Source organism: Python bivittatus, unplaced genomic scaffold (assembly GCF_059951505.1).
Source record: "Python bivittatus isolate LINGU-HERP-01145 unplaced genomic scaffold, Pbiv_v1 ctg000080_np1212, whole genome shotgun sequence".
NCBI lineage: Eukaryota > Metazoa > Chordata > Lepidosauria > Squamata > Pythonidae > Python > Python bivittatus.
Window position 1 is genome coordinate 43,851,565 of NW_028277035.1, and position 22,963 is coordinate 43,874,527.

Genomic DNA, 22,963 nt, shown 5'->3' on the forward strand with positions numbered 1-22,963 from the left:
CATATAAATACAAATAAATATTAGTAAGAAACCGGAGGTCCCGGTTCCCTCGGCAGGCTGCTCCCTGCGGACGGAATCCGCTGGCGAGGATTTCAAGGCAGAAGGAGCGAGCCAATCAACCACTCCCGCTTTAGCCCGTCTGGAGGGGCTTTGGAGCCGCACGGGGGCTGCCAAGGGTGTGTATGCGTGAGGGCGGGTGCCCTGGGAAGGTTGAGCTCGCCTTGGCTCGCAACTCCAATGGTTGCTGTACAAAGCAGGTGGGGGGGGGGGCTGGCGGGAGCGACTGCATTCTGCTCTCAGGCGAAGCTGGAGCTGCGCGCAGAAACGGGAAGGGAGCACCGCACGGGGAAGGCCCGCCGCGCTTGACCGATGTCAAGGAGCTGAAGCGGCCGCGAAGGAGCGGGGAAGTGCGAGCCCGGGGAACTCTGGGCCGTCGTTCGGGTCTGCAACGCACCACCTCCCGCCAGAGCTGGGGATTCGGCTGTGGTGGCTACGCTGTGGTTGGTCTCTGCGAGGCTCCCGGCTGCCCTGCCCCACACAAGACGAAGCAGAGCTGCTCAAGGCAACAGGCACGCGGCGTTCTCGCTGGCCCTGGAGACCAGCTGCGGGAGCGGGGGTGGCCCTTTCAGCGCCCGCAGCGGTAGAGAGGAGAGCGGGCTTCTCTCCCCAAGTCAGGCGGGAGAAGCTTCATCCAATCTGTGGGGAGGAAGAAGGACAGCACCCAACCTCACTGCTGGGCAAGCCATTGGCTGGGGAGTGGATCTCCCTCCCCCCCCAGGGTTTGGGGAGCGGCCTGGTTTCATTCTGCAGAAAGATCCTACGCCCGTCCTCCTCCCACCCCACGGTTCTTGGGGTGCACTGTGGCCCTGTTGTGGTCTCTGGCGCGGCAGAACAGGATCTGGCCCCCTTTAGGAGTTGGTGGGGGCCACAACGCAGCCAGGTCTCTCGCCACAGCCCAGCCATTTATTTTAGGAGAGCCGGCTCCCCTCCCCTTAATCGGCGAAGGAGGTGGGGCGGGGGGAAAGAGAAGAACAGCGGACGGAGCCTTTCTTCACTCGCCACCCCATTGTTGGCCGCAAAAAGGGAACAGGCTGACCTGCTCAATTTCCCCCATTGTTTGGGCGGGAATGTGGGGGCGGCCTGGCTCCGTCCTGCTCCTAGTCTCAGGGGCAGAAAGCCCACCCGATTTTCCTCTCCCCTCCCCCCTCCTGAGGCGGAACAGGTTTACGAGGTCGCCCGGGCGCCCTGGTCAACACCCTAGATGTGGTGAAGGGCAGTCTAGAGTCAGCTGGACCACGTGCGCCGGAGAGAACCCCGGGACAGCTCTAAGCCCGGTTGGCTGGTGGTCACGGGGCGTCTGGAGGACTCCCCCTCCCCTTATTTCAGGCTGGCAGGGAAAGCGGCGGCTGCCCAGCGGGTGGGTGAACGAGCTCAACAGCCACCATCTTTGCTCGCTCGTGCTCTCTCCCGCACCGCTTGGCGGGGGAGCTAGTAAAGGCCTGGCCTCGCAGGCGGCGCCCTGCCGGGGTGGCTTGGTACGGAACGACTTGTTTAGGCTGCGTGGAAGGACGGTGCTGGCGCTGGCCGCGGGAAAGGCAGGGCTTGTCCAGCGCGGGTAGAGAGCTGCGGCGCCATGTGCCGTGGGAACGGAGGGAGGCCGAGGTTAGGCCGGGCAGAAGGGCTCGCCGACACCAGCCCTTGGGAGCAGGCTGAGCAGGTAGTGGAAGGAGCAATAGGTGGGGCAGGGAGGGGCTGCAGCAGTGAGCACTAGGGGGCAGCGACAAGCACAGGGCCGTGTGGTGCCCAAAGGGGACAGGAGCGGGCGCGCCCGTTCTGATTGGACAGTGCAGCGTTTGCAGCTGCTGAACCCCAAGAGTCAGTCAGGGGGCGCGCGCGAGCGCGCACGGGGGACAGCAGCAGCGGCGGCGGCAGCGCGCGTGCAGCGGGGGCGCGCGTGAGCGGAAAAGAGCGAGCAAGCTAAGCGAAAGAGGCCGGCAGGCTGCTGTGCTGGAGTCGGAGCGGGTAGGGGCCGGAGGAGCCAAGTCGGCTCTTCGTTTTGGCCCCGCGCTGAGGGAGGGGGCAGGTAAATTTCAGGGACGACTTCACCGTTCTCCAAAACGCTTAAACCGTTTTCTTCAGCCAGATTCCATCCGGACATGGCAAGGGCGCTGCAGCCCACTCCAGATGGGCCTTTGAAAAGGGGAGGGGGGATCCGTGCTAGCGTCTGTCGGGCCTAGCAGGGAAGCCGGGCGATAGGAAAAGGAGGAGGGATGAAAAGTCCAGAAGCCTTTGCTAAATCGTTCACTGTGTAGCAGCTGCAGCTTTCGGGGAGGTGGGGGGAGTGCGGCAAGGCCAGGCCAGGCCTGCTCTGCTGTGCGGTGCTCCCGGCAAGCAACAGCAGGGTGGATGCTGCCCTTGTTTTGAAGGCAACGTTGGGTTGTGGCGATTAAGAGGCAACGTTGTTGGAAGTGGAGAGTTGGGGGAAGGGACCCGCTCCCGGCTTGTTAGACACTCTGCGGCCTCCGGGCCAGGACAGAAGGCGGCTGCCGGGCCTCTGCCGCGGCAGCGGCCGCCGAGAAAAAGGAGGAGGAGCAGGAGGAACGGCTGCCATTTTGGAGAACAAGGCCATGGAGGGCTTGGCTGACCCCATTGTTGCTTGTTTGCTTCACAGGTTGATGCCCGCCTCACGGAATGGATCAGGCCTGCGAAGTGAGCAGGAGGGGCTGCCTGCCTCCTTTCGCCACTCCTTTGGGGCTAGATGCGCCGGAGGAGGACGGGGACAGCAGCCCTTACGCGGGGGAGGGTCGGAGCGGTAGCCTTGAGCTCCCTAATGGGTGCACTGTGGCGCTCCCTCCAGCAGCGCCCAAGGCTGCACACAGCCAAGACCCTTCCTCCTGCTATATCCCGCTGCCCAGGCTGCAGGATTTGGCCTCCACGGGCAATGCTGAGTATTTGAATGGCTCAAAAGATGGCTCTGATTCCTTGCAGGAGCTGGAAATGAGCGACTCCAGCCCCGACTCCCTGGAGCTTTGCAGTTCTTCGTTGTTAGGCGGCCCCGAAGACTACCCTCTGCAGGATTCTGCCAGGCTTCTGGATTTTGAGACTTTTTCTCCTCCCTCGGAGGAAGACAAGGAGGTGGATTCGGAAGCGTCGTTCATCACAGCCGAGGAAAATCCCGAGGAAGAAATTCACTTGAGGATGGAAAATAGAGCTACAGCCACCTGCAGTAAGGAAGCCGAGTCTGAAAACGGGACAGACCTGAGCCCAGAGCTCCAGCTAGGAGACTGTATAGAAATTAGACCCAGTGAGACCATTTCTGCCCTCTTATCAACCCCAGTTCCTCCTCCAGAGTATGTACAAAGTAATTCTTACCAAGAGTCTGCTATAGGGAGCAGAACTGAGAACGCAGACCTACCCTCAATGCCTTATTTACCTGGAGATGCCGACCTGAGAAGAGAAAACCAATTCAGCATCATGAAAGCATCTGAAAAGGAGGATCCCAATCGGAGTCCCATCACCTTAGGAAACTTGATAGAAAGGCTTGAATCTTCAATTACTGCAAATCCACCAACTCCAGGATTACCATCTGTAAGCAGCCTTGGGGTACCAAATAAGTTTTCTGGAAATTTATTTTACTGTGGCCACCTGCTGCTGTAGAGAAGCATAAATGGAGGGAGGAAGGGTTAATCAGTTATGGGGCAGCCTTCTGCAACCTGGTGCCCTCCAGATATGTTTGTTCCTAGAACCACTAACTGTCTGACTAGGATGCTAAAATGTAATTCATCTGGAAGGCATCAGGCTGAAGAAAGTTGGCATGGGGCATATTTACTCCATATGTCCATTTATGTGTTTCAGTTGTAAATCGAAATGGGAATGTTTTAGTAAAGTGAATAGTACAAATGAGCTTTAAAACTGTTTTGTAGCCATTCTGCCTGGCATAGAATCATCAAAGTTGGCATACTGAAAACCAACTTATTACAAAAGCAGGTTTGAATTTGCTATCTTTTTCTTCTACAGGAATTCCCACCTTTTCCTGTTCATTACTGACAACTATCTTGCCAGAATTAGGATTTGACATCTTACAAATTGTGTTTAAAAATTATTTTAATTATTTTAAAACATTTTTTTCATTTACAGCATCCTCTTCCTTCTGCTTACAGTTCCAATTATTAGTTTAAATGTGGTATTTTAAAACTGCTTTAGAGCCAAAATATTCTTTGGATAGAACATTTGTCTATAGAACTATAATATCTATAGTTCTAGGTAATTTTTGAGTGTAGATTATCTTTAAATAAATGAAAAATAAAACTAGTTGCATGATCTAAAAAAGTTATTTTTGCATTTCTGACTTGATTTGCAAGGTTGGTAGAACTATTTCACATAAAAGTGTTTCACTGCAAGATTAATAGCAAAAATATAAAAATAAGTGTGTGATTTGGCACATTTCTTTTGCACAGGAACACATTTCATATACTTGCTGCCAGTTTTGTCTTTTCAGTACATGTACATATGGTACAATGAACTGATGTGTAGAATACATGTGACGTCAACAAGTGTTATATGCCATGTATCTAAGTGTATATATTAGGGCAAAATAACATGTATGAAGCAGGGGAAAATACATTATTTTAGTAAAACAAAGATTTAACTAAAAATTTAAAACGTAGATTTACATTTTTGTCCTACAAGTTGAATTTTTGTAATTTCGTTTATATAGGAAAAGGTATAAGAGAGAAGGTGATCTGTTCATGGGCTGGAATTGATTGGGAGTTATAGGGCCATGATACTGATAATACCTGGAATCAAAAATTTACTTTCCAGGAGTAATTTTGCAAATAATTATATTTTGCTGTGGTCCTGTATTCATTGCTCTGGATGGAAGTATTAAGGAATAAATACAGGGACTGACTTAAGGATTGTGCTGAAACATTATTTTCATAATGGTTAGGATTGTAACAGCTGTGCCAGAATTATACAGGCAGTAAATAAATAGAATTATGCCTGGCAGTAAATAAATAGAAAAAAGAGTTGTATGGTACACGAATAACAGAACAATTTTACACTTGCCCATTCAGAAGTGAGTCCCATGTAATTAAATGGAACTTAATTCTAGGTAATGAGAAGGATTGCAAACAGTGGCCTGGTCCACACATTCACATACACATACCACTAAATTTGAGCATGATGTGGTGGGTTTTTTTGGCTTAGCTTGTTATGTAAACCAGGCCATTATGAGTTTATATGTGGATGCAAACAATGTTGGTATAAGTCTTTTTCTTATCTTCAGCAATAACTTTGACATATTATTCATATCTACTGTTATTTTACTGAAAGCTAGTAATTTAGGGGGGAAGTTGTTGAATCCAAAAATGGTGGATAACCCAATAATAATTTTTTGCAGCAGGATGTCCACTTCATCCACTGTGATCACTTCAAGTATTAAATGCATATATATTGTATATGAATGTGTATGTATTCTAATGTGTGTGTGTGTGTATATATATATATATACACACACACACACACACATACACGCACACACATAAACATTTTGCACAATATAAACAAAAGTTTTTAAACCAGTCATCCAGTTGAAACAACCGTAATCATATGAATTGAGTAATAATTTGTGGATAGGTGAAATTGATCTGAGTTAAGAACCTTATTTATTGTTTTAGATGATGCAAGCATAATCTTAGGAGAGACATTCTCTCTTATGCAAGAGCAAACAAGAATATCTCTGAAGTAGTTATTTGTTATTTTGCCACTTTTTGTTAGTGTTTGCATTAAAATGTTTGTCTGGTTTTTTGTTAAAGGGAGGTGCAAAGGACAAGCAATACAAGAGTTGGTTATAGGAATATCACCGTTCTGTACAGAATTGTACTCACGAAATACAATTTTCATTTCCAAATCATTTTGAGTCTACTGTTACGAGTTAGTATCACTGTTTTCTTAAGGATTTGCCCTCTAAGTCTGAGTGTACATGACTAGGTCCTGTGGTGGTGCAAAATAGGAAGCATATGGGAGGCCATTGATGAGCACTGATTGCTTGTGTGTGATGCTGTTGAGATAGAGAAAGATAAGAAACCTTAAAAAAAAGAGGTTTTTGCCTTTTGAAGTTCAGTACTGTTATTTCTCTTTTTAAAAATGTTTGGCTGAGATTAAATCAGAGTAAAAGTATGTTAGCTCACTGGGCCACTTTTGTATGCTTATATCTTACCATAATAAGCCAAGATATGAACAAGCCTTTTGGCCATCCCTGTCTCCCTTTTATATTAGCTGGCAGATAGGTCTTTAGCGAGCTGTAGTTTCCTGTCCTGGCTTCATTTAAAGCTGCTGAGTGAATGTGAAACTATTAATGATGATTTAATTATTTCTTTTGTCAGTCAGCTTTCATTAAGGGTAGCTTCTTAAGCTGAAATTTATTGTCCCAAGTTTCCTATTGTGCATTCAGACATCTAAGAAGTTAGATAGTTCATTATGAGATGAATATGCTCTTGTTACTACCACCTCAGTCCAAGTAGATTCTAGGCAGTTACTAGTAATCTGTAACAAACTAGTTTCCTCTTTCATTCAATTTAAAGTATTATTTGTCCAAGCAGAGTTAATAAATAAGGCTTAAACTGTGGTTTAATGTGATTTCCCATACTTGAACAAATTGGAAACAGGACTTTTACACTTCATTCCCTTGTATGAAGGTGAAGGTGAGTGCAGAAGCATGAGGCCTGCAGTGTTTCTGTGGGATATCTAAAGATTACTATTATTTCAAAACTGAATCCCTTCTAGGAAGCTCAAAGGCAAAACTGTTGCTTTTCTATGTAGAATAATTGTGGAGAAATATATATCATAAAAATGTATTAATATGGTATAATTTCTGTGTAGCTAATGAGCTTCAGAATACTAGGAGTTGGCCCCTGATGAACCTTTTGCTGAAAAAAAAAATGAACTGATGATTTATGGATTTGATTATTAGAAAGGGTAGAGTATAGAAAGAAGGAAACTTTGATATAACCTTAGAGAGGGTAAAATATAAATGTACTTACAGCTGCTGTTAAGATCAGAAGCCACTTCTTTATTATTTCTTTTTTTTTTCTTTGTCCTTTTCTTTGTCCTTTTCTTTATTTACTTTTCACTTTTCTATTACTTTTCTCTATTTCTCTTACCCGTAACTTAAAATTTGTATTGTCTTTATTCTGTGGACAAACTTCTTTATATTAAGAGGGGGAGAGGGAGGGAGGGAAGGAAGGAAAGAAAGAAAGAAAGAAAGAGAGAAAAAGAAAGAAAAAGGCAGGCAGGCAGGCAAGCAAACCAGAAATTGGGATCTGGCATATGGTTGTAGCTTGTGGGATCCAGTCTGTGCCCCCAGGAGATCCCATCTCAGGTTTCTCAAGACAAATATTTCACTTAGATCATCTTTTATGCATCTGTTTCTGTGTTTACTACCACTCAAATTATGAAGGGCTTTCCAAAAATAAATAAATTGTTTCCATTCTACCCCACGTACTCTGCCCATAACTAACCAGCCCTTCTGACAAACATAATGAACAAGTAAAAATATCATGTTTGTGCGTTCATGCTAATGTATTAAGTAAATAGTACACTTACCGTAATGCAAGTTAGTAAGTTTTAGTAGTTCAGTTAACCAGCATTATTTACAAAATATTTGTTTTAGTACTAGAGAAATTGGACCAGCCTTTTAATCAATTTAAACCATTATTATTTATAATAAGTAATACACTGTTTCTTAAAGTGTGGTCCTAGGACCCCTGGGGATCCCCCAAGACCCTCTCAGGGAACCATAAAATCAAAATTATTTGCCAGCCTATGTTGAAAAATAATCCAATATTAAAATCCCATCAAACAATCATGAGAAGCAGTAGCGGCAGCAAATGCGTCAGTTTTAATTTTTAATACGGTAAATATTGCTAAATGTAACCCATAGAAACAAAAGCTCTTTTGGAGTCCTCCATAATTTTTAAAAGAGGGAAGGGATCCTGAGAGAAACTTTAAGAAACACCGATATTATAGTTTTGTATCTTAGATTCTGTATAATAAAATAGTTTTGCCCATAATATCCCATACGTATGAAGAATGTGTCAGATAGTCTGTCCCACCAGTAAAGTTTGGAGTTTTCACACACAGAAATAAGTCCAACTGCTAAACATTCCCTTGATAGAGTCTTTACCACTCTGGGGCCCCTCCTGATGTGTTCGATTAAAAGGATCCTCTACCCCAGCTCTGTCTAAAGGTGTCAGTCCTAGATTCTGGTGTATTTTTACAGTAGCCTGGGACCCTTTTAAGGATGGAATGAACCTTTTTTTTTTTTAAGGGGGGGCAGTAGCTGGGAGAGAAGGAGGTTGTGTTCCCAAGACCAAATGAAATAGAGCAAACCCTAGTGAAGCTCCTCCACCCATTCACTGGAGAAGTCTCCTTGGGCAGTTGGCTTCTTTTTTGTTATTGCAGCCTGCAGTGGTGCATCCCCCCTGCCCCCCCCCCCCCCCCGCTTATCTTTATGGCCCAGGAGAGGTCATAGAAGTGCCATTCTGACAGACCGGTGGCTTTTTCCAATAAATTTGTTGGATCTCAGTTCCCATAATCCCCAGCCAGCATGGCTGAGAGTTAAAGAGACCTGAAGCCTAATGCATCTGGAAAGTGTCCTGGGAAGGAATGAGGCACTGCCTTGCTCTGCAGAGGAGGTTTTGCTCTTCATGTGGAAGTTTGCCAAAACTAACTTGTGTCTAGGGGGCTTGATACTGTAATTTGTAACACCTTCATAGAGATTATGTTCACTGTTTTCAGAGAAACATTATATCTTTACAGCAGCATTGCTTACGATAGATTGAACAATCCAAGTTAGGCCTGGAAAAAATAATGAATTTAGAGATTGATCCAGAATGCTCCTTACGTGGACTTTTCTTTCTGTCCTGAAGCATTTCTAGTCCTCCATAGCTGTGTTTTAAGGGCCACAGGATTTTCTGGGGAAGCTAAATGGGCAAAAATCTCTCTCCTGTCCCCCCCCCAAATCCTTCAGATCATCAGCTTTCAGAGTACCATGCAGGAGATGCTTGAAGTCCTAAGCTTTATGGTTGTATATAAACTCTTAGCAACATTTAACAACATTGTTCTTTGCATTTCTGTTCAGAAGTAAGTAAAATGGCTTCTTAAGTTCAGTAGTATTTACTTCATAAGACAGGTGTTTAATTCCCCTATGTTCAGTTTGCATATCACACTTAATTTGTGGAAAATCATTTCAATTCATGAAATAAAAACAGGTGAAGTGAGGCATCTATTATTATTACTTAATACTTAATTACTTAAACTTTATTATTATGTTGTTGTGTCTTATGTCTTGTTCTGTAAATGACCTTTCTATCAACAGTATTTTTGCCAAAGTAAGTAATGATATACTTCCCTCATTGTGTTAAATGAGGATAAGAAGAAATATGGTAGTTGGATCAGTTAAGAATGATAAGATCTGTATCAGAACGATCACTTTAGCTACGCTGAGCTGAGGATCATTTCAACCAGTTGGTTGTTGATTAGGAGACTAGGATATAGGTTACTACAACCCTTTACTTGAGAGAAACCAGACAAAAGTATTTATAGCGGGCAGTGCCTGCTGCTGCAGATACGTATGAAAGTACTGTACCATAAAACATCTATGACATGGACAATATGTGTTCATGCACAATTTTCGGACGAGCCCATGAATGCACAACACATACAACATTGGCTAGAGGCAGACAACTTTGTTCTCAGAAATATTTCTGTTCAAGAAAATACAGGATGACGTCTTGGTTTTTTTGGGGGGGAGGCAGTATTTTTGGCCAATAGGGCATATCATAATTGAAATGAATATGCCTTCAGGGACTATGGTGGCTATTCAAATGAAATTTTATTTCTGCCAGAGCTCATTATACTTGGAAAAAGTAACCAGTACTCAAATATTGCTTGCTTTCTCATATTCATATAAGTGACGTGTTACAATAAATTAGCTCCTACACAAAATTCTATAGGAGTGTAATTTTCTTCAGAGAGCCAGTTTGGTCTAGTGGTGAAGGCCCCAGGCTAGAAACTGGGAGACGGTGAGTTCTAGCCCCACCTTAGGGACAAAGCCGGCTGGGTGCCTTTGGGCCAGTCACTCTCTCTCAGCCCTAGGAAGCGGGCAATGGCAACCACTTCTGAAATCATGTCAAGAAAACTGCAGGGACTTGTCCAAGCAGTCGCCAAGAGTCAAGACTGACTCGAAGGCACAAATTATAGCTTTGCTTCTGGTTTGTGCAGAAGTGGTGGGGGGGGACGGACGGGCATTGTAGCATTAAATAGACTTTAAAATAACATGTAGTATTGAAATAAGAGGATAGCTAATTGTAGTAAGCTAACACATGTTCCTAATATAGAAAATGTGTTTAATGTATATTTCTATTTTTTTTCCAAAAGAACAAATGTTTTATGCTCTGCACTTCAGTATTCTTTTTATTGTCAAAACTTTGGCATTGTTGCAAGCTTTCTAAAACTATGGAGAACAAAAACTAGTAATATCTCTTGGAATAATTTTGTCCATTGTTATCTATTAGTATTGGATTGTGTATTGAAAAGAATTCTATTTCTGGCCCAGAAGATTATTTAACTGCATGTATAAACTAAATGGCTATTTAAATTAATTGCATTTTTTCTTCTGTTGTAAGGCCAGAGTGAATGGATCACTTTGAAGACAAAAGGTTGCTTCTCACTGCTTTTGGAAACCAAATAGTATCAAGCCCTGGTTAGTATTTGAATGGGAGACCACTAGGAAATCCCAGGGCTTTAGGCTAGACTAAGAAGTTGAAAAAATATCCTGGAAGAAGGCAGCAGCAACTCATTTCTGTATAGTTGCACAGAAAACCGTATGCACATGACTAGGAGTCAGACAACTCAAAGGAAGAAATTATGTGTAAATGAGGTAGTACATAAAGAAACAGTAGTTTAAATGTTGTAAAATATATTTTCCTTTCTAAAACTTCTTTTGAATACCACAGTGCTTTTTAATCTTCAATTAAAGATGAGGGACAGTGCTGCCAATTTTGTGCTTCTGTTTGATCTTCTAATTTATTGTCATATCCCTTCCTTCAGTCTCATATTGTAGTCTTCTACTTCAGCTTTCCTTGTGATCTTTACCTCCTATTTTATCTTTTCTAAGCAGCCTGACCTGCTTTCTTCCAGAGATTGTGATCACAATGATGATGATGATGTTGTCTTATATTCTGCTCCATTTTCCAAACTGCTCCTCATATTCATTATCATAGCATTTTTTGGATATGGTCATAGAGTATGCAAGGTGGCCATTCCATGCTTTGGCAAAGCAGATGTAGACAACATTTCTCGGGCCGCTATACATAAGTGCCTGCATAAATTAAAATAAGAAAGCGGGGGGGCTGCTTATGAGCAGAATCATATTTTCAGCAGTGATACCTATCCCATTTGTCAGTAGGAAATTGTGTTGTAGGTATTATAGCGGATTCATGGCATTTTACAAATGGGAAGGAATTTGTTGGCATAAATTGGAGACATGCACCCAAAAACTGTACTGCATTTAACTAAGCTATGACTTTAGATGTGTGAATCAGTGGAAATTCATTTTTAGTCTCTATTTTAGTAAGAGCAGTCCAGTCTATGCTATTTGAAGAAAAGGTAAAAACATCCACATCCAGTTTAATTTGCAACATAGAGAATACAGCGCATGAGGGAAAAGAGCAATTTAGCGTGTTATAGTCGAAGAGAAAGAGAGCTGGAAAATGTGATATTAGGAGGGAAGTTCTCTTAGGTATGCAGTCTGGGGTAATTGTCTGTTTTCTATTTTTTAATGATTTTTTATCAGAAAAGATTATAATAGTGGATTACATTGGTTTTGAGAGATCTTGGAAATATATTCTCATTTATAAATGCTAGTTGTGGCTTATATTATGCTGGGACAAGAAATTTGAGAGGACAAATAATAGCCATAGAATCAGTGTATTTTTAGTACTACTGAGGAGTTAAAAGATTTAATTTAAAGATTACTGGTATCAGTGTAAATATTCACAGGAATATTTTTACACAGAATAATGAAATTTGATATGAGTATGGCTTTTTGTTTAGTTCTGTTATTGTGCTGTATGTATAATCTACCAGTATTATTTCTGTTATATTGACCCTACCAGTGGTGTCTATTACAGCATAAATAATCATGATTTTCTTCTTTATCTTTTTTATCAAGGCATAATTTATGTCTTTGGCTGGAGCTTGACCACCTCATTGAAAATTTTCATGTTTGTTTTTATATACTGATGGTAGAGAAATTGTAAAATACAGTTATTTAATATATACATCAACCCTTCTCAAACTGATGCTGCCAGATGTTGGACTACAAATCTGCAGTCCACAGTTTGCAGGGTCTTGTAAGGGTGCTACACAAGGTAGCACTATACAATAGGACAACACAGCACTATATAAGAAATTTTTAATAAAAAGTATTCATCATATATGCTGATAATATTGCACATGTATATTTGTAGCTGGCAATATTTTGGGATATGGAAGTATTAGAGCTTGGAAGTTTTTTGCAGGCCCAGTTAGAAGATAATTCAGAAAATAAATTGGCTAGCCTCTTTTGTCCAATCTTTTTCTCCATTCCAAGAGTGCTGAAGTTTTAAGACATGTTTATTTTGTTTCTCTTTTCATCACAGATAGATGCACTCCTTGTTGGTTGCTGTAAAAAAGAAACCTAACTGGAATATTTGGCATCACAAAATAAGTTTCTGAGTTCTGTATCAAACACAGATATAGGGTAAATCAAAATTGATGGAAGTTGTACAGTTCTAAAGATTATCTCCCAGTATTTTAAATGTTAGTTTAAGAAAAGTCTTGTATTTCTGTAGAAAAATATGGAGTCTTTTCCAAGGCAGAGGTGTTGCTTGGAAATAGTATTTATAGTGAGACTTCAACTCTGGCACCTCAAAAGTGGAAGTATGAGGGAAAGGAACACACAGCTATTCTCTAAAATGAGCCCTAGGTGTTTTTTGGAGAGACTGACAAAATGCCCCTTATACTTTTTCTCAGTATTTAAGGGCTGTAGCTTCGGAATATTTTTTGTCTTCTCTCTGTACTTCTGTCTCTTGTTTTGTAAATAAAGACTCTTGAGTTTGACTCCTGGTGACTAAGTGGACATATCCATTCTTATGTGTAGATAATTTCTGGTGCTTCTGCTTCTTTTGTTGTTTAAAAACAACAAAAGTTGGGTTTTTAAAAAGAGTTAATAGGCAGATGCATACATTCTGAGCCAGACTTTGTCCATTTAACTTCTAAAGCCCCATATGCAGCTATGGCATCTTGCACAGCACTGATGCCAGGAGAGTGGCGGCCAGGAGAGTGATAACAATGCTGAGATTCTTTATATGGGACGTTAGTAAGTTGGGTACAGCTGTATATCTTACATTCCATTGTGTTAGTACTGAATACTAACTTTCTCTCTCTCTCTGCAGTGAGAAGAGCTCTTATGGTGCTCATAGCTTTTTAAACAGCATTATGGGGTTGGGCTCTCCTGCTTAATTTATTGTTGGATTAGGAGTATAGCTAGGTGCCTTGAAATTAGAATGATTAGCAGGCATGACAATTAATAAATGAAGTTGAGTTGACAAAGAAGGGTCCTAAATTTGTAAAAGGAGAACCACAAATCATTGCTACTACATTATGTATTACTGTACTGTTATGCATTAACACTCAGCGATGATACAAACAAGTTTTCCATTTCCGGATTACTCACTTGTATTGTTTAGATTTAATTAGGAGTTAACCCAAAACCTTAAATTTTGGAGAGAGTCTCTTTGCTGTTTAGTAACAATGCGTTGCACAAAAAATAGGCAACATCTTTTCTTTTATAAAGTATGTAGTAAAATAATTTAATTTTATTGTAATTTAGTTTAACCTTAAATCAGATCTAGTTTTTGCCTCCCCCGTTTCCTTTCTAGGTCTGGCCTCCAGCATTCCACTCAAAAATCAAGTGTGGTGGTCAGTCCAATAAAATGCAGCAGGCTTTTATTCTTAGCCAGAAACTGACAGATCACATTATTGCTTAGTACTATATCTGAACCATGCTGTTACAGGAAAACAAAATTGCATACATTTTCTATTTATGTAAATAGAATTGCATAAAGTTTAAACAGTGAGGCTGTCAACATCATTGGTGGTTTGAGCCAAAATACCCTTTGCCAAGACATTTGCTTTTATAACGCTGATAAGAGTTTAGCCCCAAAGTCCAGCAAACGAGACAAAGAAGAAAATACTCCAGATTAGATTAAAATTGTTACCCCAAAAATTGTTTTAACTTCTTTGAACTTTTGAAACACATTTGCTCACAACACAAATGAAATTAGGTGAATATAATGCAAGCCAAAGTTCTTATAAGAGGGATAGAGAACTACAGCTGTCCACTCTTGGTCAGGGGTCATGAAAGGTAAAGTCCAGCCGTATGTTTTCCATTCTTGTCTTATTGGAATGATGCTAAGGGATATCTTAAAGCAAGATGGATTTTAAAGTTTTGTTCTGTACTTAAAGGCATCTTGTACCTTGTAAGATAGATAATAAAGGTAACCTAGGACTTTAAAAAAAAAAAACAGGTCATAGTTACCTGATTTGAATAAACCATAACTACCTGATTTATACATAATGTATTACAGCTAGGCCGTAATGATGGAATGTATACATCACAGTAAACCAAGAACAAAGAAATTATTTTAAAGCTTAGCATTGTATATGAACCTAACCTTTTTATACATTCCTGTTACATTTAATGGGGCTTTGGAGAATCAAATCTAAATCTTCATGCTTCATCTCTCCAGCCTACTACTGTATTTTTGCTAAGGGTTATGTTTATTTTGTTACTTTCAATCCTTTTATCCGCTTTCATTGTGTCCCTCATTTCTCATTTCCTAATGTTGTCAAATACAAGGGGGTGCCTCTGAACATGTAAATTAAAGGGGTGGCCTTTCGAACATGTAAGCTGTTTGTTTTCTAGAGCTTGTTTGTGATGATAAGAACATCTTTGCTGAAATGCTCCTCTGCTTAGTAACCAGTATGTTCTGTTTGGAAATTGGCTTGCGTTCTGTCTGAACCCAACAGATTTCTGTCTGCTACTCCCTTCTTCCCTGTTTTCTTTCTTTTTCCTTTGTGCAGCACTTTGATATGCTTCAGAGCTGTATTGGACTAAAGCTGTAGTATTAATATTTATTATTTGTTTTATGTGGCTGCCACATTGTGACTCGATACTTAGTACTTCTGTTTAATTAAATGCACTGCTGACTGCCTACAATGGCTGGATCCTAAATAATGCTTAGTCAGTGGCAGCTTCTCAGAGGAACTCTGCTCACAGATCTCTGCTCAGGGATAGCTGAGTGTCACTTCTAGGGCTGTCAGATAATAAGCTGCAAACATCTAGATGACCATCGGATGACAGCAAAAGGTTAAAGCTTTCTTTTCTACCATCTAGTGGTCATTTGGATTTTTTGGTTTCCATGTCTGGTACTCTTAACCTCTCTGTACATGCACAAAAATGCATCCTTATGCACCTTGCTCATGTTGTATTTTCCCCAGTGCTGTTAGCTGCATTCTCAAAAGAATGTTTGTTTGTTAGCCGTATGAGTTGAATTTTTGCCACCAGTAACATGGAACATTAGAAGAAAATTGCACATTTCTTCAGGATGAACATACCTTCACTGTTTGGTCCCCATTTGTCTTCATAGCTGTAAAAATATCAGGTAACAGAATTTAGATTTGGAAGATACCCTTTATGAATCATTTAGGTGACTACAACTTACCATTGCTTCTTAACAGCAAAACGATTGGAGTGTTCCTCCTAGAAGGAAAAGGAGGAACCATCTTTGCCAGTTCGCCCTTTCAGGACTGCTCCCAATACCATCCCTTTCGTTGTCCTGATGAGTTCTCTAATCTGTAGAGCACATTTTTAGAGCCACAGAGGATCTAATTTAGTCCAAGAACCTACTAGGCCCTTTGCTTTTTCTAGTCTGCTAACAAAATTGCCCACTGAATTAAAAGCCAGTTACAGAACGGTCCTGGTCCAATATGTAGAGTGAACATTTGAACAAACTAAAACACTTTAGAAGTGCTACTGTTGTAGAAGGAACCATTTCAGACTGATTTGTGGCCATACTCCCAGTTTTAAAACACGATTAAGATCCGTTCATCCATGTTAATAAATAAAATTGGGGGGGCATTGAATGCCATATCAGTTCAATGGGGGCTACAAAGTATAATATTTCCTTTCCTTTCTAATGAGCAAGGAAAATCAGTTAATGAGAAAAAGAGAAAGCTGCAGAAATAATATACCCTGTAGATAACACAGCAGTGCTAATTTATGCAAACATATGAATTATTCTGGTGCTTTCAGTAAGCTCAGTGGAGCTGAAAACCAGTTTAAAGTGCATTATGAAAAGTACTTATTGGACATGTGCAATAATTATAGCTATGGATAGGTGGGTTATTTCAAAAGAAAAGTTTTGGCTAGGCTTGATTTTTTACACTCCGCCATTATTGTCTACATGCATATTTTAATCCCATATTAATATAATTTATCTAGTTCTTTACTTACTATAGGAGAGTTCCAAACAAATTAGAATGGCACCTGTATGCATGTGTTTGATTTTTAAGTGAATATATTTTCAAATATGTTGGTGAGAAGAGTCATTTGTAAGTTGGATGCATAATGGAGCTTGTAGGGTAGTGTGTGTATATATGTTAAATTCAGTAATATTGCTATTTCTCAACCATAATATAATTGCTATAGAGAATTACATTTATGGATCATTGTTTGTGCAATAAAGTCTGCAGATACTACAAATTTGGGGACATTGAAATGTTTTCACCACCATTGAGCACCTTTTAAATTCAATTGAAACAATAAATATTGCATATATATTATCAGAAAAAAACATATTCATTATATTAAATATTAAGGGCCTCTGATAGGAAGTGGGATAGATCTATTTTAAATAATTAAATCATGTCAAAAAACTCACTTCCTATATTTCTGTGGACATTCTCTTCATAAACAACAGAAACTTTTCAAATCCTTTTAAAACTTCTGCAGAGTCTTAATGTTCAGGATGAGGGGACAATATTCTAACTGAAATATGTGTTTCTGCTAAGTCCATAAAGAATAAGTTAGGATGCGTGATTTTGAGGGAAGTTCATTTTGGGCAATGCTGTAACTCATGGTGAAGAATTGCTTCTACAAGGGTCATGGCAGATGTGTCCTCCCAAAAGTTGATGCTGTTGCTGTGAAGGCCTTCCCAGCTCAGATACATGGATTGGCAAGCACAGAAGAACTTCCATCAGGACTCATAGCTGCTTTGTTTCACCATTAGCCCTGCCAGAAGAGTCTGTATGTGCAGAAATATACCCACATGGCAGTGGAAGGCATTTGCAGCAGCTGTACCAAATTGTTAGGAAAGTGTGATCATCTTGATGCTTGAAGAGGTGCTTTGTTCAAGACAGTGCTATGAAGAAAATACATGATTATACAACCCTCGTGGATAGTGGTTGCTGGTTCCAAATCTGCTCAGCCCAAATGGGAAGAACTTCATGTCCTGAAAACCCTCAATAGCAGATGTATCACCAGACTCCTTGGCCACGCTGTCTGAGTCCTCCAGTTGAGGACTCTGTAGATGACATGGCTATGTGGCATCCTTCCCCAAAGGAAGGAAGCCAGCAGTGAGGCACATCTTCATCACATATCTGCTCCACAACTTGTAAAACAACAGTACAGTATCCTCAGATTATTCCAGTGGCACAGCCAGCAGTGACCCATGTATGGCTAGCCTAGCAGTGTGCTTTGAATTTTCTTGGGGCACTGTTTTGGAGTACAATATATAATAGGTCCATACCATACCTTCTGAAACCAGGTTTATATTTTTCTTAGGTGGAATTTATACACTGGGATCCTGTTGTGATTGGCGCTGAATTACACTGTATCCTAATGCTCTGTTGTGGCAAAGAGTGTGCAGCTGTTAACCAATGATAGCTTTAAAAGAATCCTCCAACTTCCCATTACCCTAAAACTACCATTTTTTTTAATGGTATTGACTGCCAATGATTAGCGTACAGAGAAATAGGTTATGGATTTTGGACACCTCTAGGCTTGCTTTTAAAAATGTACGTCTTGTTCATTTTCTACATAAAGAAGATAGAAAAACAACAGAGAGAGAGAAAGGAAAATATTGTGGGAAACAGTCATAAAACAGCACTCAGTAATATACAAGAAACTGAAATTTTGGTTTCGTAATAATTTTCTGTGATATCAAAGGAATATTATATTTATGCAAATTGTTACAGTTCGTTTTTTTTAAATCATGAGTTGAACCTAGATCATCCTTTTCTTGAATGCAAGTATATATGGGGGCCACATCTTCCATATAGTGGAAGACAAGTAGTTTGCATAGTATAAAATAATTTCAGAAAAGATAAGTTGTGACTGTATTATATTTCAGAGTCAGGTTAGTGTTTGTGAGCATGGTTTTCTCCAGAACTGATGAAAAATCTTGATGGGAAGAAAGTTAATTGAAAAGAGAAGTAGGAAAAGGAAAAGTATTTTCTGAGCCCTCCCAGTTTGTGTTCCCAAAGTCATCATTTCTCATGCCTAGGGAGAAACAGAAGGTTCATCTCTACATTCTTCTACTTCTTTTCTATTTTTTAGTCCACCAATTAAAGTGTAGCTAAAATTACTTCTTGAAAAGTTAGTGATTGTATCTGTCTTCTTTAATATGACTTGTCTGGGACTTATTAGAAGGTTACCATGTGAATAGTAGAACTTTAATTGGTTATCAGTTGAATGAGTTCCATGTACTTTCTTTACAGCATGCCTTTAAACCAAATCTTCTGAGGCCACAATTTGCATAAAGATGCTGCAGAAGAAATAATATATTGGTTTATAGATAGGTGCAGAGATCAGCAAATTATTTGTGAAGACTTGCAAGGTACACTTAGATTCTGTTCAGAAATTGCATCTAACCAAGGAAGTTAGCTATATACTGTGTTACCATTTATATAGTTCATTTGGCTCTGGAATTTGAGCTTTGGCCATGATTAATGTATTTTCAGTCTTGGTTTAGCAGTTATAGTCATCTCTATATCCTAAATAATGGCAGCTGTAAATTTCCAAGTAATGTTTAGCTTTGATTTGGGGAGGCATAGAAGAGAGAACCATTCTCCCATGGTAAGTCAACGTTTCCAAAAACTCTAGTCTCACCATGAACAAGCAAGCCTGTTGGTACACATCGTTTAATTGCTCCCACTCAGCTTTTCTTGGCATTTGACGCTTCTAGCCCAAACTCAGGAGAACTGAAAAATATCAGATAGGAAAGGGCAGATAAGCAATCAAGAAAAGACTAATTGGAACTTAGTGTTATAGTTCTCTGGTGAGAATTGAAATGGGACCTGGAAGTCAAAGTCAGCAAGAAGCAATGAATAACACAGTAGCTTAAGTATGATGAAAAGTAAGGTGGGGAATAATGCTACACTTTAGCGGATCTAAAATAATTAAAGCAATAGACTCATTCCCTGATGAGTAAAAGAGGTGACAACAGGGTTTCATTAGATTCAAAACATGCAGAGAAGGTCCCTTTAGCCAGTTCATTCCGTGTTACAGGTAGTCCTTGTTTAGTGACCACAATTGGGACCTGCAACTCTGTCTTTAAGTGAATTCACAATTGTTTGTATTTCTAATTAAAACCCAAATACTGTATTTCAGTTGGTTCAGAAAGAGCTGTTATGTAAACAAATTCCATTAAATATTCCAAGTTGTAGCTATTTGTCAACTTTTTCCAACGCAAATTTTCCTGGTATGCTGGATTATAACTCCCACTATCCCCAGCCAGCATAATCAACAAGCAAAGATGGTAAGAGTTGTTGACCATGATTCCAGTGCTGGCTAGTAGAATGTTCACATTAACCATAATTTCTGAATCCTCAATCTATTAGTTTGGAGGTGGCATGCAAACTGTTTTGTCCTCTACAAGATTAGAACAGAAATAAGGAGTATGCAGTACAACGTTGACTCAGAATTAGCTCCATTGAATTCATTGTTGTTTACTCTCAGCCTTGTATACATAGAATTGTAGCTGAATACTTGCATGCTCTTTATGTTACAATAGGATGGATGGATACAAAAGAGGTTTGAGCTTCAGTTGTCCTTTGCAAATTTCATCTTCTGAAATTGTCTCTACACAACTGTTAAAGCAGAAACCTTGTTCTCCCTTACTTGTAGCTTAAGTACCAGAGTATAATTAATTTCCATGAGGGACATGAGTTCTAACTAATTTTTTTACTTGACAGAATGGGTGGGTTTACATCGCTCACTAAGCCACGATATGATGACTATTACATTTTCAAACAATGATTGAAACAAGCCATTACTTAGCATAAAATAAGTCACAGTGACCCGATTCACAAAACACTAAGATAGGGGTTGACAGTCTTTTTGGTTTGTGGCCCCTGGGAATTTTGAAAGCATACTGTGGATCCTGTTATAAAAGATTTTGTAATAAAAGATTGTTTATTGAAGTATGGCTGCTCCACTGGGCACTGTTAGTCATAAAATATTTATTTACTAGATAATAAACAGGTGAAGTTGTTCTTCACTACCTACCATGTTTTGTTGTTACACCCATCATAGTCTTCCTTTCTGGGATGAGCCCTGTTATGCAAAGCACAAAAAATGAGTGAGGAGTAGTGAACAAAAGAAATTAAAAGATTAGATTTTTAAAAAATGGAAGTATAGCTAAATCTTGTTTACACTGACACCATTATCTACACTTCTCCTTACCTTTCCATCCTTTCTATCTTTATATCCTCACATCCTCCACAGCCTTTTGTATTTATCGAGGAACTCTTCAACTGGCCCAGAATGCAATGGCATGGGTAGTGATGGGCATGCCTCAGTTTGCCCATGTAACACCTCTGCTTCAGGAACTGCATTGGTTGCCAGTTAGCTTCCAAGTGCAATTTAAGGTGCTGGTCGCTACCTTTAAAAGTCTACATGGCATAGGGCCTGGTTACGTGAGGGACCACCTGTCTCCCATAGTATCTGCCGGGCTGATCCAATCTGGTAGGCTTGGCGCACTCTGGGTTACTTTGATTAAGCGGTGCAGTCTATCAGGACACCGGAAATATGCCTTCTTGATAGCGTCTGCCCTCTGGAATGAGGTTCCCCTGAGATTTGACTGGCCCCCACTCTACTGGTGTTTTGGAGGGCCCTGAAGACCTGCTCTTTACCCAGGCCTTTAGTGGGTGTGATCAAAGCCTGTCTTTTCTTCTTCTTTGTTCCCGTTCGGGTTTGTTATCTCTGCCATCTTTGCTCTTTTTTGCTTTGTGTTGTTTTCTTGTCTTAAATGTTTTTAACAATTTGTAAACTGCTCAGAGGTGGGCAGCATTTAAATATTATTGTTGGTCGCACAGTCAGCCAGATGTTTAGACTGAATTTGGCATTTTTATCCACCTATTGAGTCCTTCCCAAGGACCTGGGATAGGCAGATGTTATTTGATGGTGTTAAAGGTGTTGCAGGATATAAGTTGTTCCAAGTAAAGCTGCCTTTTGCAATTAACTAATGGTGATTTTGTCAGATGATGGTCTTCAAGTGGTGCTTCAGATGTTTTGGGATTGCACCCAAGGTGCTTATTACTATTGGTACTATCTTTTCTTTTCTTTTGCCACAGTCATTCTATTTCTATTTGCAGGTCTTTGTATTTTGTGATTTTCTCCAGTTCTTTCTCTTCTATTCTGCTGTGTCCAGGTATTGCAATGCCCACTTTCCAGACTTTTTTGTCTTTCTTATCAACAGTTGTTAAGTCTGGGGTGTCATGTGGCAGGTACTTGTCTGTTTGAATTCTAAAGTCCCAGAGCACTTTAGCTTCTTCATTTTCTGTTACTTTGTCTGTTTTGTGGCCCCACCAGTTCTTGCTTACAGGCAAATGGTATTTCTTGCAGATATTCCAGTGTATCATTGTTGCTGTTTTGTCATGCCGTTGATTGTAGTCTGCAGTCTTCTTGCAGCAGCTAACTAGGTGGTCCACTGTTTCTTCAGCTTCTTTGCAGAGGCGGCATTTGCTGCCTGTTGCTGTCTTATCAAATCTGGCTTTACATGCATTTCTTCTTAAGGCTTGATCTTGTGCAGCCAGAATTAGCTCTTCTGTCTCTTTCTTCAGCTTTCCTGCTCTTAGCCATTGCCAGGTCTTGTTGTTAACTGCTTTGCTTGCTAGTTTTTTTGTGTATCAGCCGTGTAATACTTTGCCTTGCCATGTCTCTTTTCTGTTCTTCATTTGGTCTTTCTTGTAGGGCAGTTAGGTCTCTTCAGTATTCAGTAAGCCTTTATGGTATAGTAGCTTCAGTGCATCTTCTTCACTGTCCTTCAGATATTCTTCCAATGCCCTTTTTTCTTCTTCAACTGTTGGATGTACTTGTAACATTCCATGCCCACGTGTGCTCCTTGGTAAGTAGAGTCTGTCAGTGTCACTGTGTGGATGAAGGGCATGATTCATTGTCATTATTTTTCTGGTCTTCCTGTCCAGGGCTTCTAGTTCTGCTTGCGTCCAGTCCGCTATTCCAGCTGTGTATCTAAACGACTGGAATTGCCCAGGTTTTAATTGCCTTGATGGTATTTCCTCCACTGAATTTCTACTTTAAGTTCTTCTTCACTCTCGTAATGTATTCACTACTAACCTTCTTGACCTCAATGTACTTGATGTTGTCAGCTTGGATGCCCAGGTATTTAAAGTGATCTTCTTCATCCAGATTCTTGATGTTATTTCCATAGGGCATCTTGATTCCTTTAGTTTTCACTATTTTTCCCCTGTTGATGGTAAGGGTGAAACATTTGTCTAGTCCAAACTTCATTGCAATATCTTGGTTGTATATTCAACAGTGTTGAGCAACAATTCT

At 40.6% G+C, this 22,963-nt stretch overlaps 1 protein-coding gene across 7 annotated transcripts in view; it reads left to right on the forward strand.

The window, feature by feature from the left end:
• The first annotated feature begins 1,408 nt into the window (after positions 1-1,408).
• NSD1 (nuclear receptor binding SET domain protein 1) overlaps positions 1,409-22,963 on the forward strand; it is a 63,169-nt gene continuing 41,614 nt past the window's right edge. The window contains exons 1-2 of one of the 7 annotated variants that reach the window (XM_088133933.1): positions 1,409-1,535; positions 2,672-3,588. In XM_088133933.1, coding sequence (XP_087990059.1) covers positions 2,692-3,588 — 897 coding nt within the window. In that variant the 5' untranslated portion in view covers positions 1,409-1,535; positions 2,672-2,691. Of the gene's footprint in view, positions 1,536-1,583; positions 1,718-1,823; positions 2,084-2,239; positions 3,589-22,963 lie in introns of those variants that run through there. The other 6 variants (XM_088133934.1, XM_088133936.1, XM_088133932.1 and 3 more) reach the window with 6 other exon arrangements.